The sequence below is a fragment of the Oryctolagus cuniculus genome, chromosome 19, assembly GCF_051225735.1.
Source record: "Oryctolagus cuniculus isolate XC-2025 breed Fujian yellow rabbit chromosome 19, ASM5122573v1, whole genome shotgun sequence".
NCBI lineage: Eukaryota > Metazoa > Chordata > Mammalia > Lagomorpha > Leporidae > Oryctolagus > Oryctolagus cuniculus.
In genome coordinates this window covers 56,582,230-56,606,244 of record NC_142885.1, presented here as the reverse complement: position 1 = coordinate 56,606,244, position 24,015 = coordinate 56,582,230, and the positions used below count along the sequence as shown (strand labels likewise).

Below are 24,015 nucleotides of genomic sequence, written 5' to 3'. Positions count from 1 at the left end.
CCTTTGCACAGAGGGTGTCTGTTTCTTTGCCATGTCATCAGAAGCCAGGTGCCAGAGGCAGAAGGGAGACGGGCTGGTCTGCGGACCCTCTCGCGGGATCCTCCGAGACTTGGTTGTTAGAAGGCAGCGATTAAGGGTTGAGGGAGGGGGATTTGTCCTGATGTGTGAGGGCTCTTCAAAAAGCTCCTGGGGACCAGCATTCTCTTTCACCTCCATTTTCTGAGCTTTTTGAAGTAGCCTCTTGTGCCTCTGACAGCAGCCATGTCACCTTTGAACAGTGACTGCTTAGGGTAGCGTGGAGGAATGGTGTCGGTCTCTGGGAGGCGGTAGTGTAGCCTGAGGGGCCATGCTTGGTTTGAAAATGTATTTAGTATTATATGTGGAAATGAAAATATGTTTTTAAGACAGTATGAGATTTTTACGACTATCCAAAAAGGAGAACTTTGTGTTCCTACAAACTGAGAAAATCTGCTCTAGAAGTACCTAAACTTGAAATTTTTGAATGAACAATGCCAATTAGTTTACAGTCCAGTAATCTTAAAAGGTGCATGAGCTGAGGCAGTTTAAAAACTCAAAGGACGAAAAGAAGAATAAAGAAAGGTGTGGAAGGAGAAGGAAGTAAGGGTACAGGAGTCCCCGGTGGCTGCTGTCGGCATGACTGGGAGAAGGTACCTTCCAGAAACGCTGGAGCACTTCTAGCAGAAAACCTGGACTAATGGAAAAATAGGAGCAGCGTTGAACCTGCAGAGGGATTTAGGGAAGGTGAGTTTCAAAAACGTGGGTAGTCTAAGAACTGGCCAGAGCCGAGGTGGCCTCTGCGGGTGACAAGTGTATCTATATGGTTGCATAGCATGAACTAATGGCTTTATAATTATGTGCAAGGACACATCTGTGTATGACCCACATGCCTGTATGATTATGTCAACTTGGTGTGCTCCTCACCCCAGCCTAAAGCCAAGTGTGCATGAAGGATTGCCACGAGTGAGAATGTGCCTTTAAAGGCATTGAGGGCACTTGCTTCCCAGCCATTGGTATTTTATTTTTCTAACAACAACTGTTATGCAAGGACTGTGTGGTCTTCATGAATTTTTGTTTAATGAAAGTGAGACAAAACTCCCTTTTTAAAAATAGACTTTATTTATTTATTTTTTTGAGCAGTTTTAGACTCATGGCTGAGTTGAGTGGAAAGTTTAGGGAGCTCCCATCTCCCCCTGCCCCCCACAGGTACGGCCTCTCCCACCACCAGCATCCTGTACCAGCGCAGTACGAGGGTGACAGTGGCTGAACCTACACCGAGCCACAGCATTATCACCCACATGCACTCCTGTGTTTTAGACACATGTATGGCAAATGTGCTCTCCACCTGCTTCACCTGTTCCAGAATGTTCGGTAGCTGGAATATTCAGTATGTGGCTTTTTCAGACTGCCTTCTTTCACTTAGTTCCTCTGTCTCCTTTCACGACTTGATAGCTCATTTCTTTCAGTGCTGAATATTATCCTACTGTTACTTATCCACTCACCGAAGGACATCCTGATTGCTTCTAAGTCTGGCCAGTTATGAATAAAACTTAACATCTGTGTGCAGCTTTTTGGGTGTGGGTGTGGATATAGAGTCTAAGAAGTGTCATTTGCTGGATCGTAAGCACATTTGGTGGTTTTGTAAACCCTAAAGCTACTTTAATTCGGGATTTCAGGACATTCTCTGATAGAGGTGGAGAATTGCCGTCCTGTAACACCGGAGGTGGAGATTGGTGGTGAGGGCAAGAGCGTGGCTGGTGTCTGCAGTGCAGTGTCGTGCCTGGAGACGCATGGGGGCCACCAGGGTAAAGCAGAAGTGCTCTCGCGCGGGAGAGGGGCTGTGCCACACTCACAGGAAGGCAGATCTTGGGCCACGTCCACCTGACACGCACAGAAGGAAACACAGCTGGCCCCAATCTTTGGTGTTACTTAAAACTGGAGGGGATCACATGTTGGGGCTTTTTTAACCCAGTAGAAAATAAAAAGCTCTTTGATTCAGGAAAATAAAAGACCCCAAGAGAGAAATTTCCCCTCTGCCATCTTGTTTCACAAGTTCCTGGAAACTCCCGTCAACAGCTCCTCAGAAAAGACATGCTGAGGAGAATGGTCCGACAGCACTCGCTCAAAGTGACATTTTTTAAACACCATTTTTCTCAAAATAACCGACCTTTTGAGCCATGAGAAATGAAACCGAGGCCTCTGAGTTAATCTGCAGTTTTGAAGGTTCGGCATCGGAACTGCTTGGCTGGTTGTTGGCAGGGTTGCAGGTTAAAGACCCTCAGACTCATACTCAACTCTGTCGGGCAGGTGGGAGGCATTGGGGGTGGCGTTCCTGCTGCACCACCACATTATCTGCCTACCTGGGCTAGATGATTGACCCTGGATTTTCAACAGTAACATGGGAAAACCGTTACAAAGTCTCCACTAATACAAGCATTCTCCTTGGAAAGTTACCAACAAGATCCTGGAGAAGCCACTGCAGCCCCTTGGGATCCTTGCTTCCCGGCCCGGGGGTGGGATTCCAGCACTGCTCTGGATTAGCTTCCAGGGCGGGAAGACGATGATCAGCGCCAGTTTATCCTCTACCTACTTCTCTGCTCCACATCAGCTCTGTGTGGAGGCAGGGACAGTTTCCACTCCTTTTACAGTGTCGATGCGAAAAGGCATGTGGGGAAGCAGCTCATCCATCATCTTGCAGAACCTTGCCCCTCTTCCCCAGCCAGCTCGGTGCGCCCGTGCTTGACTGAAGGAGCTGGGCTGTTCTCCAGGCTGAGCTTGGTGTGGGAGGGATGGAGAAGGGACCGGGAGGGTGTGCGGGGCGGAGTTGTGCAGCCGGCCGGCCTGGGAGCCTGCAGGCAACACTAAGCCCAGCAGGCTCTCCATCCTCCCAGGCTGGGCTCTCAGGTTTGCTGGCTAGCATGAAATGGGCAGTGTTTGACAGGAGGACTGCTTCCCGAAAGCCAGGAAGTAGCCATTGCCCTTGCCTTTTCACAGGCCGGGAAACCGGGGCACACACAATCGGAGGTACTTGCCCTTGGTCTAACAGCTGCAAGAGGCCCCTGCAGATCCACACTCAGCCATCTCACCCCAGAGCCCTGGCTTTGGCCTGGCCCTTTCTCTTTCAGGGCTCCCCTCTGGAAGTGAGCCAGGGTGTCAGAAGGCCCCAGCACCCACCCCCCACAGGCCCCGGGATCCCCTGTAGGGACTCAGTCTTCCCACCTGCCGCCTGGGGGTATTAATATAAGACACCCCACGCACACGTGGTTGCAGGGGGCGGAGTTGTGGAATAAGGACCTACGTAAGCCGTAAGCCGCGTCCAGAGCCAGGCCAGGGTCTTCCCAGCTCCCTGAACCCACTCCCCCAAACGCTCTGGCCCAAGCGGCCAGGAAGCGCGTGGGACTGGGGGGTGCCCCAAGCGCAGGGGGTCCCCCGTTCGGGCCCGCGCGGGGTGCAGGGTGCCCTCCCCCGCACCGGCCGAGCCGAGAGGCCGCGAGGCACCATATTTAGTCAGCGGGAGCGGGCAGCCCCGGGCTGGTATGCGGCGCTGGGAATTCCTGCAGGAAGGAGCCCGCGCCTGCCCTTTTTGGGCTGTCTCCCGCCCCGCGCCCCGCGCCCGCCGCGCCCCGGGAGGGAGGACCGGCCCGGGAACCTCGGAGCCGGCCCGCGCGGGGAGCGGGGTCCCCGGCCTGGCCAGGGGCCAGCCCCCAGCCTGGACTTCCTTTTATGGCCTGTGTATGCTTGCGTGGGACAGCGCAAGGGGAGAGACCGGGAGAAGTCGGGGACCGAGGCCAGAGACAGCGACAGCGCCGTGCAGAGGGTCTTCCGAGGACCCTTCCAAACCCGACGTGGGAAGCCTGGCGAAAGGATGATTTTGGTGCAAAAAACCCCTGACATCCATGCCTCCGAGGGGTCTTGCAAAAAGTTCATATGGGAAACGCATGTTATGAAAAAGTGTGCATGGATCTCAATGTTCTTTTTCCCTCATTAAAATAAAGTCAGCTTTTAATTCCTTCTGGCTGTGAACTTTCTGAACGACCCTGGGACGCAGAGACCGAGGCACGAGCGGGAGAGCGAGGGGCCGCGATGGTGACCGAGGCAGTGAGAACCCCCCGGGGGCGCCCACGGGGCCCAGGGAGGCGCGCGGGGGAGGCCGCGTCCCCCAGGCCCGCAGCGCCCCCTCGGGCAGCGGGACCCGCCCGCGCTGTCCTGGGGTCCGGACGACCCGCCTGGCACGCGACCGCGTTATCCCCGCCCCCTCCTCTGTTTAGCAGTGCGGACCCCGCGGCTCGGGAAGGAGAGTGACTCGGCCAAGGTCTCGCGTGGGGCCGAGGTCGCGGCGGCCGGACCGCAAGTCGGGAAGGGCAGGCGCTGCCCCGGTGCGCACCCTGCCCGGCCTCGCACTTGGCCAAGTTCAGAAAATCCCCTTTCCCGACTCTTCCCTGCAGGCCCGGGGAGGGAGGTCCGCCAGCGTCCCCCCAGCGCGGGGAGCCGGAGGTTGCAGCCTGGGGTGCGACTCCGGGGCGAACTTCTCCAGCACCCCGTTCTCTAGGGACTCGGAGCCCCAGAGACCGCCGCTGTTCCGGGGTCCGGGAGCACCCAGGGGACAGCGCTCTGGGCCGGGGCCAAAGCCGCACGCCTCGGGCCCTGCAGGGGGCGCTGCGGAGCGAGACCCTCCCCCACCGCACCCCGTGGGCCGCCTCCCCCGTCCCACCCGCGGGCAGCTCCGGGTGTATAAAGAGCAGCGTCCGAGGCGCGCAGGGAGCCTTGGACGCCCCGGCCTGGGAGGTGTGCCAGACCCGCGCTCCCCGTCCAGTTTCTCCGCGCGCCCCCCACTTGGAGGTCTGTGAGTTGTGGAGCTCTTGCTGGGGCGGGTCGGGTGGTGGGGCTGAGGGTCTGTGCTTGGGACGTCTGTCTCAAGGATGGGGTGAGATGGGTGGGGCTCGACATTCTCCCCCCTCCCTCTCTCTCTCTCTTCCCCTCTAACCCAGCATTTCCTGTGCTTGTCACTGGGAAATACCACTTTGAGGATGCTTCTAAAAGATCCTACCGTGGGCCCAACTCCAGTTCCACTAGAATTTGCAGAAAAACCGCACTTTAAAAAAATCAGCGGTCCCAGATGATTCTTGTTAGCGGTTGAATCCAGCAGATTCGCTGCCTTCCAAATTGCAGCCGATCTGGCCTTGATGCTTGTATTCTAGGAACACACACACACACACACACAAGGGAAAGAGGGCCACTGAGCTTCAGGATCACACAGGCAGGCAGGGCGGGCTCCACGTGGATCTGGAAGCACCACTTATGCTGATAATGTGTTAAACCAGTTAAAAGCTGAGGGGCGCGTGTCCTGCTGAGAGGCGTGTGTTTCATCAGTCTGGGGGTTGTGTGTGTTGATAGCCGAGGGAGATAAGGTCCCTTATGCCACCGCTTGTTGATGACAGCCCACTTTTCTTCCTGACCCTTACAAATTAAAAAACAAAAATGAAAAAAACCTTAAGCAGGCTGAGAGCCCTGCTAGTCGGGAGGATGCCAGCGTCTCTCTTTGCGTTCATGAGCTGCAGGTGCACCGGCTAAGACAGTGTGGGGATTTCCTGCAGAGCCCGGCCTCGCCTGCTGGAAGCTTTCTCCTCGTCCAGGGAGCTGCTGGGGATCCTGCCGCTCCAGGAAAAGCCTGGCTTGCAGAGAAATGTTGAGAACCCCAAGGCAGGAAGCGGTTCCTTCTAGCATGAAGAAGCATAGTTTAGATTGGCTGCAAACTGGCCCGGATTCGGCACAGGGAAGGGAAGCTGTTAGTAAACTCTTCGGCACCTGTTATTTGTCCTTTGGTGAGGGTTTCTTCATTGGTTTGCTTTGCTTAAAGATACTGTTTCCAAATTGTTTCAGGACGGGGCTTTGCTGAAAGTCCGTTGGGTGGCAGGGTGTGAAATAAGTTGTGAGTTCTCCCAAGGAAGCACAGTGTTTGGTTGATGCCTTCCCATGAAGATAGCTACTGCTCATGGATGCTTGTGTGCCAGGCGCCGTAGCAGCACTGATCTCATGGAATCGTAATTGCTCATGAGAGAGGTAATTGTCGTGCCTGCTTGGTCTAGAAGGCAGCTGAAGTTCAGAGAAGTTAAGCGACTTGCCCAGGGTCACACAGCTAGCAAGTGGTGAAATGCGCTCCCTCATCTGCCGCATGCCAAGCTTGCACCCTTGACCCACCCTGTTTTTTTCTTTACCGTGGACAAAAGCTCCTTGCTGGAGTCAGATTTCTGGTGGGACCCAGTGCTCCCAGAGAAGTAAATATTTATCGTTGTCTTTTTGAAGAAAACATAAACTGACCTTTTGCAAAAGTAAAATAAAGTGCGCTGCTTGTCCTTTGGGGGGGATGATGAGCTGGTTGGGGGCTGGCGACCTTAGGTGGGCTGTCGTCCAGAGAGTCCCCAAGGTGCGCCAGCTGGCCTCCAGGACTGGCCTGGTAAACACCATGTTTTTTTATTGTCATGTCTGAAATAGGCGTGCTATTCCGTACAAGGTATTTGTCAGGGATTTATCGTGACTCTGCTTGTGGGAGGGCGGAGATGGAGCAAACATGCCCATTTATGGTAGTGTTTTCCATGAGGCCACCCTGGCCGCCCTCACCATTGCCCAGCCTTGCACAGCAGCCCCATGGGCCCTGCCCCTGCTGGAACCACTGGAGGAGACTCTAGGAGAGGACATTCGGGAAGAAACAGGAATTACATTTTCCTACCCTTCTCTTCTTTTGAAAAAAAAAAATATTTTTTGGTGTGTATGGAGGAGGTGGGGGTAGAGTTGTCTCTTGCTTTCCACAGTGCACTGGATCCCAGACAGGTGGATTGTATGCTGTTGGCACCATTGCAGCTCATTCTGAGACTGGATGTGCTTCTGATTTTTCTGGAAAACCAAGTGCAATGTTAAACCCATTAGAATCACGGAAGAGCACCAGTGAATTTCAGGATGAGCTACGCTGCCTTCCCCTAACCTGTTTGCCCCTCTGAGGAATGGGGTTAATGAGAAGAGCTGGTGGTAGTTGAGCATGCTTGCCAGGAACATGTTAAACCCTTCGTGGGCATTGTCTCGTTCAGTCTTCAGGATGACCCCGTGGAGCGGATGGCCTTGTTGCTGGACCTCATGTAGTGATGTGGAGTCTGAATGACTGGCTTAAGATAGCACCCACCAGCAGGGAAGGAAGACGGGGTTCTACAAACCGCATTCTGTTACCTCCTGAGCCTGAAGGGTTGCCCTTGGGGGAGAGTTAGAGGAGATCAGTTGTCTGAAGGGTTCAGCTCAGCGCCTGGTCACTGGCGACCTTCCAACATGACCAGAGATGGCAAGGAGCTTGCTCGGGGCAGCGCAGCGAGTACTCGGTGGAACCAGACAGGCTCTTGGGTGACCTCTGCACAAAGGAGAGACTTGTTCCTAATTTGACTTTAGAGTCCTCTCTTTTCCTAGCCCAGTCCCTACCTGTAATACCGGAGTATGCGATGTCATTTTTTTTTTTTTTTTTTGGACACGCAGAGTTAGACAGTGAGAGACAGAGAGAAAGGTCTTCCATCGGTTGGTTCACTCCCCAGATGGCCACTACGGCTGTCATGCTGCACCGATCCCAAGCCAGGAGCCAGGTGCTTCCTCCTGGTCTCCCATGCGGGTGCAGGGCCCAAGCACCTGGGCCATCCTCCACTGCACTCCTGGGCCACAGCAAATAGCTGGACTGGAAGAGGGGCAACTAGGACTAGAACCTGGTGCCCCGACCGGGACTAGAACCCTGGGGTGCTGGCACCACAGGCAGAGGATTAGCCTAGTGAGCCGCGGCGCCGGCCGTGCCATTTATGTTAATAAATTCGCAATATTAATAAGCTGTGGGTTCTTGCCTAATATTCAGAGAAGGATTCTGGATACTGGCACAAATAAATGAGGCAGCATGATAAATTTTAAGCTTTTTACTTAATGAGAGAAATGCCTCTTAGAGTGAGGGCCCTGTCTAAGAAAGAGAATCTGGATTCACAGCGAGCACCAGGAGCCAGCCATGTGGAGGAGCACGCAGGCTGGAAGCATGGGGCGGGTGTCCCAAAGGCCAGCAAAGGCCACGAGGCTGGGCCCACCGAGTCCCAGGCCTTTAATCCACTTCCAAAGGGGAGTGGCTAATTAGTCTGATTGGCAGGTGGGCGCGTGGGTGTGGCCAGGTAGGGGCATGAGGGTGTGGTCTTCCAGCTCGCAGACCTAATTATCCTGTATGCCAGCCTACAACACCTGGGCTCTAAGCAAGGCTGAGAAAGTTGTGCTCCGTTGCATCCAGGCATCTTTCCCTGTGGTTTTGATAACATCTGGGATCCGTGTGGGTCCCCCTCGTACCTGGAGGGGCACATCTGCCCAGGAGCCATTTGGCTGGCTGGCCTAGTGGGCCTTTCACCTCCAGGGGCTCCACCCTCTGCCCTTGACCTTAAGTGACCATGGCCACAGGAAGGAGGAAGGAGAGGGCTGGGGGCAGGCCGGGTGGGCATTGCAAGGAGCTCCAGTGTGTGTGTTGGGGAGAGGGGAGCAAGAAGGCGTGGAGGTGTCTGACCTGCCTCTCCGAGGAGCAGCCCTCGTCAAGGTCACCGGGAAAGGGCCCTGGGACCTACGGCTCCCTCATGCACGCTTGGCCTGGCTGTGTTCAGGGCACAGTTGGCCCTGTACCCTGTGAGTTGCACATCTGTGATTAAAACAGCTGTGGCTCCCTGCACATCCTGCCCCTTTTCCTGTAAGGGACGTGAGCACCTGGCAGGGTTTGGTATCCTCTGGGGATCCTGCAACCAACTGCACTCAGATACCAAGGGCCAGCGCTGCCCAGGCCCCCCTCCCCTGGGGAAGCAGTAGATAATGCAGAATGTCCATGGGGCCCAGGGTCTCAGGCCACTGGGGGCCGCCGGAGGCATTGCCCGCTTGGATGGAGACTCACTCCCCACCTGCTCCCCTCCTCCGCATCGCCACCCACGATCGCCATTAGTCTGAGGGTTTCAAGAAGTTGGTGGGAAATGGAGTGAAAAGATTGTTTAAAAATTTTTTTTTTCTTTGAGAAACAGGGGAGAGAGAGAGAGAGGGAGAAAGAGAAAGAGAGAGGGAGGCTGCCATCCACTGGTTCACTCCCTAAAATGCCTCCCAAGTCCTGGCTGTGCTGAGACCAAAACTGAGAGCTGGCAACTCAATCTGGGTCTCCCACGTGGGTGGCAGGGACCCAGCGCCCCGAGCCATCACCACTGCCTCCCAGGCTCTGCTTATCGGGCAGCTGGAGTCAGGGGCAGGAGCTGGGTATTGAACCTTGGTCCTGCAGGTGCTGTAACCGCTAAGCCAGACGCCTGCCCCGCTAGGTAGATTTCAGTGCTAACTGAGATCCATGCGTGTTGAGTCTTCAGTACGTGGCAATGCATTGTGTGAAAATGTCCAGGGGCTTCAACATTTTTTGGAGCAGCAGCAGGTCAGTTTTCACTTCTGTTTTCCATGAATGTGTGCAGGCCCCTCATGCTCTTACAACCTTGGTGATTTTTTTTCTGAATGAAATCTTCCTGTTTAGCCCAAATGTTGCCATCCTGGGAACTGGGTTCTTCTACTCCATTACATGCCTTCCGCTCCCTTCTGTGTCAACGTATGTTAGCCTTTTTTTTTTTTTTTTTTTTTTTGACAGGCAGAGTTAGAGACAGAGAAAGGTCTTCCTTCCATTGGTTCACCCTCCAAATGGCCACTATGGCCAGCGCTGCGCCGATCCGAAGCCAGGAGCCAGGTGCTTCTCTTGGTCTCCCATGCGGGTGCAGGGCCCAAGCACTTGGGCCATCCTCCACTGCCCTCCCGGGCCACAGCAGAGAGCTGGACTGGAAGAGGGGCAACTGGGAAAGAATCCAGCGCCCCGACCGGGACTAGAACCTGGTGTGCCGGCGCCGCTAGGTGGAGGATTAGCCTACTGAGCCGCGGCGCCAGCCACCTTTTTTCTTGTCTGCTTCCCAGCCCTCTGTCACATGGACGTACAACATGGTGCTTAACCCCTTTCTGAAACAAAGCAGTGCATGCCATAATTTTTCACAAGTCTTTTTTTTTTTTAAGATTTATTTATTTATTTGAAAGACAGAGTTACAGAGAGGCAGAGAGAGAGAGAGAAGTCTTGCATCCACTGGTTCACTCCCCAGTTGGCCACAATGGCTGGAGCTGTGCCAGTCTGAAGCCAGGAGCCAGGAGCTTCTTCCAGATCTCACATGCCCGTGCAGGGGCCCAAGCACTGGGGCCATCTTCCACTGCTTTCCCAGGCCACAGCAGAGAGCTGGATCAGAAGTGGAGCACCCGGGACTCGAACCGGTGCCCATATGGGATGCCAGCACTGCAGGTGGCGGCTTTACCCACTACACCACAGCTCTGGCCCCTCTCACAAGTCTTGCTTCAGAATATGTCCTTGCACAAGTCAAATATCCCTTACCTGAAAATCTTGGATGAGAGTATTTCACATTTCAGACTTTAGGGGGGAGAGGGTTTAGAACATGGACACAAGAAGGTAGTTGAAGAAAATTTCATGGAAAAAGGAATTACAAATTAATACAGGTTTTCCATAAACTTTCTGACTCTCCTTGTAATGAGACATCTTTGGGAAGGGACCCGAATCGAAAGAAGGAATCCATCTGTGTTTCATCCTGCCTTTTCCACACTCCTGAAAGCCACTTTGTACCATGCCTCCGGTGTGCCTGCATTTAAGTGCAGTGGGTCACGGGAGGTCGCGGGTGGAAGTTTCCACTCCTGGTGTCCTCTTGGCCCTCAGAAAGTTTTGGGTTTTGGAGCGTTGCGGATTTCAGATTTCCACGTGAGGGGTGCTCACCTTGAATGTGGATTTTTGTCCCATACTGTGAAATTGCCGATGGCGATTGCTAAGGTGAAGTCTTGCGCATCGAAAATTGACAGCTGTCGCTGCGCGGTCCTCGGAAGAGGTGGCCGAGTCCAGCCTGCGACGGTCCCGGCCGTGGTGTGAGCTGCACTTAGCTTACGCTGTGCCGGGTGGAAGGTGCAAGACTCCAAACACAGTGGGGCTCTTAAGGCCGCAAAGAGCAGTCTTCTGTCTTCCAGAAGCTTCTGCCACTGGGGCGGCTGTAACTCTTAATGTCCAAGGCCTCTTGGTTAGGAGGAAAGATGATCGAGGTTACTGAGTGAACGAATCTGCTTCTGGAGTTACCTGGAAAACGAGCCGTCTTCCAAGGAGGCAGGCAGGTGTTACCTGGCAATAGTGAAGCAGCAGGTGCATTCTTGAGGTCCGGCTTCCTGGGGACCGCGCCCTTGGGATGTGGCGAGAAAGGTGTAGATGTCGGGGGCAGGTGCAGCGGGGACAGGGCCCCAGAGCAAGAAAGCCACTTTCTGTGAAGAGTAAACTGGGTGTTGGACAGATCCAGGTTCAAATCGTGACTCCAGTTTTTACAAGCAAGGGCCTGTGGTTTACCTTTCAGGACCTTGGTAGTTAGAGCAAGAAAATGGGGATGACAGTGCCACCTCCTGGAACCCTGGTGGGACATCGTGAGTTGGTGTAAGTGGTAAACTGTCTGATAAATACAGCGACTGTTACTGACAGCAGATTCAGAGTCCAGATGGCCTCCCGGGGCGGGCTGGGGGCTGGAGAACCTATGAGCTTAGTGTGTCTGGACCCTTTCCCTCCTGCACAGTTTGGTGTCTTCCCCCAGCAGAGCACCTGCCCACAGGTTTGTGGTGCCCCAGGAGCTCACTCACCGGCTGCTCAGTGGCCTTGGGATTTGTCTGTCTGTGCCAGCGTCTCCACCAGGGGCTCTGGCAGGGCCGCTGTGGACTGGGCCGGAGGGTGTGCAAATTCCACAGGTGCTGAGGGGCTTAGTCCATTTGTCCTCCATGCTGAGGTGGAGAGAGCGTGAGCTCTGTGGTCCCCGAGTTCCTCTGGGGTCAATAAAACTGGTGGTAAAAGGATTGAAAGCAGCTGGGCCGACTTCCTCAGCCCAGGGTCAAACATTTGGGTCTTTTTTTTTTTTTTAAGATTTATTAATTTATTTGAAAGGTGGAATAAGAGAGAGAAGGCGAGACAGAGATCTTTCATCAGCTGGTTCACTCCCCAAATGGCCACACTGGCCAGGGCTGTGTCAGGCTGAAGCCAGGAACTTCTTCTGGGTCACCCATGTGGGTGCAGGGACCCAGGAGCTTGGGCCATGTTTGGCTGCTTTTCCAGGCACAGTAGTAGGGAGCTGCATCGAAAGTGGAACACTTGGTTAATCCTCTGCCTGTGGCGCTGGCATCCCATATGGGCACCGGGTTCTAGTCCCAGTTGCTCCTCTTCCAGGCCAGCTCTCTGCTGTGGCCCGGGAAGGCAGTGGAGGATGACCCAAGTACTTGGGTCCCTGCACCCACATGGGAGACCAGGAGGAAGTGCCTGGCTCCTGACTTCGGATTGGCGCAGCGTGCCAGCCGTAGTGGCCATTTGGGGTGTGAACCAACAGAAGGAAGACCTTTCTCTCTGTCTTTCTCTGTCTGTAACTCTACCTGTCAAATAAATAAATAAATACAAATTAAAAAGTGGCACAGCCGGGACTTGATTTGGAGTCCATATGGAATGCCGGCCCTGCAGACTGTGGCTTAACCACTGTGCCACAGCGCCAGCCCCGAGCCTTTGGTCTTGGATCACAGGTATCTTTAGGTGACAGAGCTAGGCTGGCCTACCATGGCTTTTTCCAAAGGGGAAATGCAAGGCCCAGAGATGGAGAGAGCGACCTTCCCGGAGTCGGCCTGCGAGTTCCAGGGCCCGTGTGTGTGCACAGGAGGGAAGCAGTGAGCTCCTGGTGAGGAAGCCGGGACAGGTCGGGCACCGTGGCTGTGGCACACAGAGGCGTCAGATGCTGCTAACGCTGGTGGTGACAGACGCCTCGGCTTTGATCAAAGCACTCCAGGGCCGTCCTGGACGGTGACCCGCGCTGGTGTCCGGCAGTGCGGTGATAATCCTGAGATGTCCTCTCGGCCCTCGGCGCTGCCGCTGGGCCCCGGCTGTGGGAGGAAGAGGAGGAGGAGGAGGACGGAGGGGGGCAGTGAGGGAGCGAGCTGAGTGGAACCCCTCTGGGACGGCAGTCTCTGCTCTGCTGCGCTCCCAGGCCACCTGTCTGCCCATGCGCCTTCATGTGCCACTCTGGTGACCATGGCCCTCAGCTTCCGTCACCTTGTCCCAGACGGCCCTTGTTTGTGCGCCAAAGCTGGGATTCTCAACCGGGGACATTCGGCCAACCTCTTACCCCCACGAGGGGACATCTGGCAAGGTTGGGAAACGTCCTCATGAGGAGAGGGCAGCGGCCACGCAGGGCTGGCGCTGGCGCTGGGCTCCATGGGCACGGGTGCCTCTCTGGAGGCCTGACCAGACGCCGTCTGCCTTCCTGTCCCCGCCCATCATCATTCCCAGGGCCAGTCTAGTTGTCTGGTACCTGTGAGATGGTTCCAGGACGCCCTCTGCACGGGCCAGTCCCTCTGTAAAATGGTGTAGTGTTTCCATGTAACTTACCATCCTCTCCAGATTGCTTATCAGGCCCAGTACCGTGGGATGCTGTCTCAGCAGTTGTTGGAGTAAAAAAAAAAATTTTTTTTTTTTTGGACAGGCAAATTTAGAGAGAGAGAGAAAGGTCTTCTTTCCGTTGGTTCACCCCCAAATGGCTGCTACCGCTGGCACACTGCGCCAATCCAAAGCCAGGAGCCAGGTGCTTCCTCCTGGTCTCCCATGGGGTGCAGGGCCCAAGCACTTGGGCCATCCTCCACTGCCTTCCTGGGCCACAGCAGAGAGCTGGACTGGAAGAGGAGCAACTGGGACAGAACCCGGTGCCCTGACCGGAACTAGAACCCGGGGTGCCGGCGCCTCAGGCGGAGGATTAGCCTAGTGAGCTGTGGCACCGGCTATGGAGTAAATTATTGAGGGAGTGGGAAAAGTCTACGTGGTCAGCACACAGGAGATCTTTTAAAAAATATTTCCCATCTGCATTGGTTGGATCCACGGATGCAGAACCCGTGGCTCCCCAGGGAAGCCTGGGTTGTTGGTGTGCTGGCCCCACTGAGCTTTCTCAAGCATGGGTCTGTGGCCGCGTGGTGTTTGGGGGGGCCTCAGATTCACTTGGATGTCCTCATGGCATGGAGGGTGGGCACTGTGTTGTCCTTTCCAAATGGGTGTGACTGCAGAGCTGTGTGTAGGAACTTCTCCACCTCCCTGCTCCCCCCGCCGCCAAATGTTTCAGGGACTCGGGAGTCCACTCTGGGAAACAATGCTCTAGCATGAACCCCAGCTCCTCAAGCCTTTGACCAAAGCAGACTTCACACGTCGTAACTGTCAGAGGCTTCTGAGCCGTGGGGAGCGAGCCAGCGAGCCTCTCTCCTTTTTTGGACAGAGACCGAATCTTTGCACTTGAACTTGTTTATGTTTGCGAGTCTTAGATTAGATGGGGGCCTGGCGGTGGGGATCCATGTGGCCCTTTATTTTTTGGTTGTGTTTTGTGCTGCTTTTTCCTGACATTTAAGGCAACTTCTGAGCATGGCGTGAGAAAGGCTAAACTACACTTGCCACGCCTGCACTGTGCAAATAGTGAAAGGGGTAAATTCTATGTGAGGTGGATTTTTAAGCATATTTCCAGATAAACAAGGCAAGAAAAATGAAGTGACTGTATATCCAGCAAAGGACAGAGGACTTCACAAACCTCATGGGAAAACGGAATTAAAAGATAAGTTTGGGGATGGGCGTTAGGCGTTAGCAGATAAGATGCCTGAGTTCCCCCTAATATGCATCCCACCCCCAGCTCTACCTTCTGACCCTGCTCCCTACAAATGCCCAGCCTGGGCAGCTGCAGGGGACGGCCCAGCTAATGGGGTCCCTGTCGCCCTCCTGGGAAACCTGTTTTGAATTCCTGGCTCCAGCTCTGGGCCTTGAAAGTATGTAGGGGGTTAACCCATGGGTGGAAGCTCTGTCTTTCTTGTCGCCTCTCTGCCCCTCAAATAAATTTAATTTTGAAAAACTTAATGATAAGTTGATTTTGGTAGGGAAAAAATTTTGAAGTCCATGCATAGTTCTTGCATAGCACATATTTTTCATGAACTTCTTAAAGATTCCTCTTAGGCATGGTTTTCCAAAATAGACCAAACCCTTTCATTTGGCAGTATCTTGCTCACAGGCAGTGGGTCTGCAGCTCGGTGAGTGTACCCAGTGGGAACACACGGGCCAGGAAACTGAATGCCACCCCACGAGTCACTGCGTCCCTAAGGGTCATCCCTCCTCTGGTCTCTGTCACCATAGATTGGTCTTGCTGGTTTCGGACCTCATGGCACAGCTTGGTGTGTCTCCTGCCCCCAAGTCAGGAGTGTGTCTGTGAGACTGTTCTGTGGGAGTGGGGAGAGTGACACCGAGACCCTGTGGGAGATGACACATTGTCTGCATGAACGCCAAGTACAAGAGGAATGGAGACGGAGAGAGCAGCCACCCCGGGTCACTTCCCAAATGCCCAAGACAGCCAAGTCTAGGCCACGCTGAAACCAGGAGCCAGGAGCTCAATGCAGGTCTCCATGTCAGAGCCGGGAGCCAACTGCCTGAGCTCTGAGCAGTGACTAGCAGGGTCTGCATCAGCAGGAAGCAGGAGTCAGGAGCTGGACCCCGGCTTCAAACCCAGGCATGCGCTGATGGACGATGTGGTACCCACCTGGCATCTTCCCTCTGCCCAGCCCTCTCGTTCATGGCAGATACCCAGCTGATCTATCCATCTTGGGTGAAAGGCTCCAGAATCAGACTCAAGTTTAAAGAGGATTTTAAAAATATTTATTTCTTTGAAGGCAGAGTTAGAGATAGGGGCACAGAGAAAGAGATCTCCCATCTGCTGTTCACCCCCCAAATGGCTGCAACAGCCATAGCTGGGCCAGGCTGAAGACAAGAGCCAGAAGCTTTACCCGGGTCTCCCACATGGGTGCAGAGGCCCAAGCACTCAGGCCACCTTCCATTGCTTTCCCAGGCGCATTAGCAGGGAGCTGGATCAGAAGTGGAGCAGCCGGGACTCAAACCAGCGCCCGTATGGGATGCTGGCATCACAGGTAGTGGCTCAACTTGTTATGCCACAGACTTGAGTTTAGATGGCAGCTCTGCCACCTCTTAGCTGTGTGACCTCTGGGGGATTGCTTCACCTGTCTGTTCCTCTCAGTGTCTGTATCTGCAGGTGCAGCTGGCTCTGAGCTCCCAGCACTGCTGCGGGCAGAAAGCTGGATCCCGGATGTGACAGAGGCCCAGGGGGAGGCGATGCCACACCTGCATGCATTCCTAGTACAAGGGGGCTCACAGGTTGACGTCATAATCCAGACAGTCTTCAGAAACAGGATGTGTGCAGGATGAAAAAAGCTAGGCATTGATTTCAGAAATTTTCGCAGCGGAGTAAAGTTGGGCTTTAGCGCTGTGTCTCCACGAGCTTTTGGAAGTACCCTTAGGTTATTGTTGCGGAGGGCACTATCAGGCACCTGCAGAAGTAGAGAGTGGGGCATCGCATGGGGAGCCCTCACCCAGTGACCGTTCAGTCCAGGGCCAGGCTGGCTTCGCTTTGACCCCGTTTGCTTCCTCCCCGCCCTGATGGTGGGCGGTGATCCCCGGCTGTCTGGTTTCCCTTGTAAATCCTCCTCAGGACCTCAGAAAGGCCAGAACTCTAAGTATGCAAAGCCGCCGTAGCATCATCAGGCCAAAGAGCATAGTGATGTCCCCGAGAGAAAACACGGAGGCAGTGTTTGCATTTTCCTGCTCATCTCGTAATTCTGTTTTCGGGAGAGGGGTGAGTTCAGATAAAACTGTCTTCTAACTCCACTTACGTTATTGACATTTTTAATTTTGTGAAAGATTTATTTTATTGATTGGAAAGAGTTAGAGACAGAGAGAAATCTTGCACCCTCTGATTCAAATGGCTGCAATGGCTGGGTCTGGGCTAGGCTGGAGCCAGGAGCTTCATCTGGGCCTCCCATGTGGGTGGCATGGGAATGCTTGGGCCATCTTTCACTGCCTTTTCCAGGCCACTGGCAGGGAGCTGCATTGGAAGAGGAGCAGCTGAGACTTGAACCGATGCCCATAGGGGATGCTGGCATCACAGGCAGAGGTTTAACCTACTACGCCACAGCGCCGGCCCCTCCTTAGAGTTCTTTGTTTTGCTTTTTGAATGGAGTGATTACTCAGATTTAGGGAATGCTTCACTCATGTTTCCCTCTTTGTTTATTTGAAAGGAAGAAAGGCATAGAGAAGGAGAGACAGAGGTCTTCCATTCGCTGGTTCACTCCTGCAAATACCTGCAACAGCCAGGGCTGAGGCCAGGCTACGTCTGAGAATCAGGAAATAGATCCATGTCTCCCACATTGGTGGTAGGGATCCCAGTACTTGAGCCATTGCCCGCTGCGTCCTAGGGCGGGCATTAGCAGGAACTGGAAGCGGAAGCAGAGCTGGAGTGCAAACCCAGACATTCTGATCTGGAACGCAGGCATCCCCAGTGGCATCTCAGTTACCGTGCCAAACACCTGCCTGTCCATCTTCCTAGCAAATCGGCACCTAGGTCAGGTCTCCTGGGAGAAATAACCATCTCGGCCGGCGCTGCAGCTCACTAGGCTAATCCTCCACCTAGCGGCGCCGGCACACTGGGTTCTAGTCTCGGTCGGGGCGCTGGATTCTGTCCCGGTTGCCCCTCTTCCAGGCCAGCTCTCTGCTGTGGCCCGGGAGTGCAGTGGAGGATGGCCCAGGTTCTTGGGCCCTGCACCCCATGGGAGACCAGGAGAAGCACCTGGCTCCTGGCTTCTGATCAGCGCAGTGCACCAGCCGCGGCGGCCATTGGAGGGTGAACCAACGGCAAAGGAAGACCTTTCTCTCTCTCTCTCTCTCTCTCTCTCTCTCTCTCTCTCACTGTCCACTCTGCCTGTGAAAAAAATAAATAAATAAATAACCATCTCTTCGGAGCAGAGCTTCTGGTTTTTGTTGTTGCTGTGCTCATCCTTGAGAGAGAGAAATAGGCACTGGAGTATCTGCCCCCTCCCCCACCCCCTTTCTTTCAAACCCTGTGTCGCGCACAGGTCCCTGTCTTCTCCGGGGCTGGCTGGCTGGCTGTGGGGGCCCAGGCAAAGGCTGTAAGTTTAGTCCTTTCCTGTGGGGCATCATCTTGGTGAATTCAAAGGAGCTGGGGATTGTTGTGTGCTGACGTAGGGATGTCAGCGGCATAGCAGGGAGAGATGGCGCAGGTTGGAGGAGCCGGGTGAGAGTCCCAGCAGGGCAGTGCCCGCAGGCAGTGCCGAGGTCTAGAACAGGAGACTGGACAGGCCCAGGGCTTGCTGCCCCCACCACGTCCTCATGCACTCACCTGGTCCCCCGAGGGACCCCCAGCTGAGAGAACAGTTAGGGACCTGAAGTCCTACACAGAGACAGACTTCTCCTTTGCAATTATTGAGGGACCCTCAGCAATAATTTCTATAGGAAATTATATTTATATTAATATTGTATACAACAAAAACATTAATATTAATATGTAACATATAAGTATATTAATATAAATAATATATAATAAATATATTAATATTATATATACAACAGAATATTTTCTTTATCAGTTTTCAAATTGTTGTGTTGGTTCCCCAGCCTCGTGCAAGGATAGCTTAGAGCTTTTTAATCCTTATAAGCACATGAATTTAAATATATTTATCTTTTTAAACTCTTGATGTTATTGTTCTTATTGGTTATCAAATTGTCCCATATTGGACCAGATAAAACCATAGTAAATATTTTATTATTCAGGTTTTCTAGACTTTGAAAAAAAATGGGCACATTTAAATATGTAAATATAAAGTTATATGAAAGGTTTTTTCGTGAGTTTTAATCAGCACTGGAAATGGGCACTCTGATACGGGGCAGGTGTCCTGGGCAGCACTTAACTGCTGTTTCAGTGCCTGCCCCAAAGCTGGGCCCGTTAAGTTTCTTTATCGATGGAACCATACTGCACCTGATCTTTGGGCTCTGGCTTCTTGCACTTAGCATAGCATTTTTCACACTTGCCTCTTTGCCTGTATTGCTTTTTCCTTTTTATTGCTGAGTAATATTCCACATAGGCATGTTGTTTTTTATTTAAAAATACAAACATCTTTCCATGGCCAAAGGTCCCTATTGTAGGATTCTAATCCTATGAAATCTGAAAGAGGTGAGCCTTTGGAGACAGAAAGGAGACGAGCGGTTTCCAGGGGCTGGGGCTGGGAGCTGGGCAGTGACTAAGGTGGCCACAAAGAAACACTTTCTCGGGTGATGGAAATGGGCCAGAACTGATCATAGTGCTGGATGTACAATTCCATAAACTTGCTGACAATCAGAGTAGGAGAATTTCACTGCGTCTGTCATACTTGAATATGTATGTTCACTTGGAGAGCTCTGTGTGCGATAGAAGTCCTGCATGGTTACAGCGTCCTGGTGAGTGGATGTTCTGATTGACAAGGCACTCCCTGGCGGGCACCCAGCTGCGTGCGGGTGCTGCTGCTCCCACAGCGCTGCAGTGTGCACCTGTGCCTCTGCCAGGCTAAATGCCAAGAAATCAAACTGCAGGTCAAAGGGTGAGCATAGGTTGTGTTCTATTTTGTGTGTGTGTGTGTGTGTGTGTGTGTGTTTTTCATTTTCATTTATTTGAAAGGCAGAGAGATAGAGATCTTCAGTATGCTGGTTCATTCCCCAAATACCCACAAGAGCCAGGGCTGGGCCAGGCTGAAGCCTGGAGCCTGGAACTCAGTCGAGTCTCCTACATGGGTGGCAGGGACCCAATGACTTGCACCCTCACCTGCTGCCTCCCAGGAGCTGGGACTGGGAGTGGAGCTGGGACTCGGACACAACACTGATGTGGGATGTAGGCGTCCCAACCGGCATCTTCACCACCGGGCCGAGCACCCACCCCTTCAATTTTTATTTATTTGAGAAGCAGAGGTGGGGAGGTTCACACCCCCTCCCGGCGGCTCCCAATGGACTGGGTTGGACTGAAGCCAGGAGCAGGAACTCCATCCAGGTCTCCCGTGAGGGCATCAGGAACCCCATGACTTGAGCCGTCACCCTGCCTGCCCCTCTCCCCACCCCCACCCCCACCCCCACCCTCCAGAGTCCACACTAGCAAGAAGCTGCAGTCAAGAGATGGAGATGGGTTTCGAAGCCAGGTGTTCCACTATGGGATGCTGGCACCTTAACCAGCGTCTTAACTCCTAGGACACTGCCCACCCTGTGATGCTAAATCATTGTGAATAAAAAGTGAGCTATTTCATCACGCTTCCACAGTTCTCCCTTCTGTTTTTTTTTAATGTATAATTGAGATAGAATTTATGTACCATACGGTTTACCTATTTAAATTATACAATTGAGTGGCTTTTAGTATATTCAGAGATTGGTGTATCCATTACTGTAATAAATTCTAGTGTACCTTTATCACCCCTTAACAGACCAGACACCCTTTAACTGTCACCTGTTTTATAAGAAGGTTTATTCATTTGAAAGGCAAAGTAACAGAAGGGGGGAGATAGAAACACACACACACACACACACACACACACACACACAGATCTTCCATCCCATGGTTCACTCCTCAAATGCTCACAACTGCTGGGACTGGGCCAGGCTGAAGCCGGGAGCCTGGAACCCCATTTGGTTCTCCCACGTGGGTGCAGGGGCCCAAGCACTTGAGCCATCATCTGCTGCTTTCCCAGGCACATTAACAGGAAGCTGGATCAGAAGTAGAGTAGCCAGGACATGAACCAGGCACTCGGATGTGGGAAGAGGGCATCCAAGCAGCAGCTTAACGTTCTGCGCCACAGCACCTGCTCTAACTGTCCCCTCTGACTCCCCTCCGGCATCTGGAGGTCTGCAATCCACTTTCTGTCTCTGTGGATTTGCTGGGTATTTCATAGAAATGGAATTGTACACTGTGGTCCTTTGTGTGTGGCTGCTTTTTCTTAGCATAATTAGGTTTCTTTTTTATTTTTATTATTTTTTAAACATTTGTTTTACTTATTTTTTACTTAAGAGGCAGAGTTATAGGCAGAGAGAGGTCTTCCATCTGCTGGTTCATTCCCCAAATGGTCAGAGCTGGGCTGGTCTGAAGCCAGGAGTTGGGAGCTTCTTCCAGGTCTCCCATGTGGGTACAGCAGGAGTGGATTGGAAGTGGAGCAGCTGAGATTTGAACCGATGCCCATATGGGATGTTGGCACTGCAGACAGATGCTTAACGTACTGTGCCACAGTACTAGTCCCGGCATAATTATGTTTCTAAGGCTCAGCCATATTATAGCAGGCATCAGTACTTCATTCCTTTTTATGACTGAGTAATAGTCCACCCCGTGGATATACCACATTTTTATATGTCCTTTTATCCATTCATGAGAATGTTGGCTGTTTGCACTTCTGGGCTATTCTAAATCATGCTGCTGTGAACGTGTGTGTACAAGTTTTGTTTCTGTTGAGTTTATCGCTAGGACTGGAATTGCTGGATCGGATGGTAGTTCTGTGCTTGACCACTGGAGGCCTTCCCTTTGACTCTTGCAATAACAGTAAGGCATGGGTGTCTTCCCATGTCTACACTTCTTGCTTCTTAGCCACTGTGAAAATAGCAATTACACATCCACTCCTATGTCGATGGATACTGGTTATTTCTTGGTTTTTGCTATGATGGGCACCAATGCAAACCCTTTTCTCAAGGGCTTTTGCAGGGTTTCTGTTCTCTGACAACATAAACGACACAGCTGGGAACATGCTTATCTGTGGGCCATTTCTGTGGATTGTAGCCCTCCACGTGGCTAGGGGACAGCTTGCTCTGTCTTTAAGGCCCGTTTCCACCCGATTCTGACCCTGTCGCCGTATTCTGCAGGGGACCAACCAGGCACCATGGCGCAGAAGGGCCAACTCAGCGACGATGAGAAGTTCCTCTTTGTGGACAAGAACTTCATCAACAGCCCCGTGGCCCAGGCCGACTGGGTGGCCAAGAGGCTGGTGTGGGTCCCTTCGGAGAAGCAGGGCTTCGAGGCGGCCAGCATCAAGGAGGAGAAGGGGGATGAGGTGGTCGTGGAGCTGGTGGAGAATGGGAAGAAGGTCACGGTGGGCAAGGATGACATCCAGAAGATGAACCCGCCCAAGTTCTCCAAGGTGGAAGACATGGCGGAGCTGACGTGTCTCAACGAAGCTTCCGTGCTGCACAACCTGAGGGAGAGGTACTTCTCTGGGCTCATCTACGTGAGTATCTGCAGCCTCTGATCCCTTTTCCGGGCCACCTGCACCTGTACGGAAGGGAGGGGCTCAGAAATCTGTTTGGAGTTCGGGGTTGGGGGCTGAAGGTGCCATCGCATGAGATGGCATGCTGGGGATGGGTTCTCGTCTCCATAGAACAAGCCATGTTGCCCCCATGAAGCCTCAGTCTTCCTGTCTTTGCAATGGGAGCAATCGGTGTCGCCGGGTACAGGGGATGTGTAGTCGGTGAGCAAATACAACAGGTCTGTAGCAAATATCAGAAATGCTCTTGGCACCCGAACAAGCTTATCTTTTCGTTTCATTTTCCATGAACTTTTGACAGTAACCTCATGGGCAGAGTGCCACGGAGTGAGATACACACTCAACAGGTCTTGATGATGTCATTCCTCGCCATGGCCTCCTGGGAAAAGGGCTGGTGCATCCCAGCAGCCTGGTGGGCAGGAGACAAGAGGATCTGCTCAGATTTCTCAGAGGCCTTTCCTGTCCCCAGTGGGAGCGCCCAGATGGCATCCTGGGTACCTCGGGGTTGACAGTGTTGGTTGGAGAGAACTAAAACTGTACCATCCAATGTGGTAACTGCTGGCCACTTGGGGCCAACTACATTGAGATTTTAATCACTTGTTGAGCATTTAAAAATGCATTGTTTTCAGTTGTGCTGGCCATACGTGCCCAACAGCCACCTGTGGATAGCAGGTGTATTGGATAGCGTAGGTCTAGAACGCTCCATCATCACAGTTCTGTCGGACGGCCTGGACAGAAAGATGGGAAGAGCAGCGACTCGGGTTCTCATGGCTTGAACCAGCTCCCCACCCCATTGCCCCTAGAGGGACATAAATGTCACCCCTGATGTCACATGGGGGTGGAGGTCCCACAACCCAGCCTTTGTCTGCCTTTCATTTCTGAAAGTACCTCCTACCCCGTCGGGCAAGTTAACCTCCTGTCCCTGAACTGCACTTCTGTTCCCGACAGCCAAGATGTGCTGGGATCCTTCACAAAATCAGGGCAGCTGCCGCCCCCATCACCATGTCCTTTGGGCCTTGCCTTCCTATCGCAAGAGAAGGAGCCCTTTCCTTCTCCAATCACGGGCTACTAATTTTTTTCCTAATCCGGAGAATGAGGCACATCCCATATGGGAGACCTGGCAAACTCCGAGACGCATAGCACCCTCTGAAGTCAGTCCTTACCCAGAGAACTTGCTGAGAATGGAGTGTATTGGCCAATCGAGAGGCTGCCGTGCCTGGCCCTAGCGACTTTGCCTCGTTCCCAAGTCTGCGTCGGTGCTGGGCATTTCTCCATCTTGGCCCCCAGCGTGCCCATGCAGGGCTGTGCGGTCTGTCACAGGACTGTGCCATTGTTCACTCTCCTTAAGGAGTGAACTGCCTGCAGTGCCGGCAACCCATAGGGGTGCTGGTTCGACCAGATGCTCCACTTCCGATCCAGCTTTTCTGTGGCCTGGGGAAACAGTGGAAGATGGCCCAGGTCCTTGGGCCCCTGCACTCATGTGGGAGACCTGGAGTAAGATCCTGGCTCCCGGCTTCGGATTGGCCCAGCTCTGGCTGTTGTGGTCAGCTAAGGAGTGAACCAGCAGATAGAAGACCTTTCTCTCTCTCTCCTTCTGCCTCTCTGTAACTCTGCCTTTCAAATAAATCTTAAATTTATTTTTGAAAGATTTTTAAAAAATATTTGAAAGGCAGAGTGATGAGGAGACAGATCTTCCATCTGCTGATTTAATCTCTAAATGGCCCTAACAGCCAG

The 24,015-nt window shown here is 53.1% G+C and overlaps 1 protein-coding gene across 5 annotated transcripts in view; it reads left to right on the top strand.

Annotated features, from left to right (window-relative positions):
- The first annotated feature begins 4,699 nt into the window (after positions 1-4,699).
- The window catches only part of MYH11 (myosin heavy chain 11), a 117,297-nt gene continuing 97,981 nt past the window's right edge, over positions 4,700-24,015 (top strand). For 2 of the 5 annotated variants that reach the window (XM_089320605.1, XM_089320608.1), the window contains exons 1-2: positions 4,720-4,857; positions 21,884-22,245. In XM_089320605.1, the coding sequence (XP_089176731.1) occupies positions 21,901-22,245 (345 nt within the window). In that variant the 5' untranslated portion in view covers positions 4,720-4,857; positions 21,884-21,900. 5 annotated transcript variants of the gene reach the window in all.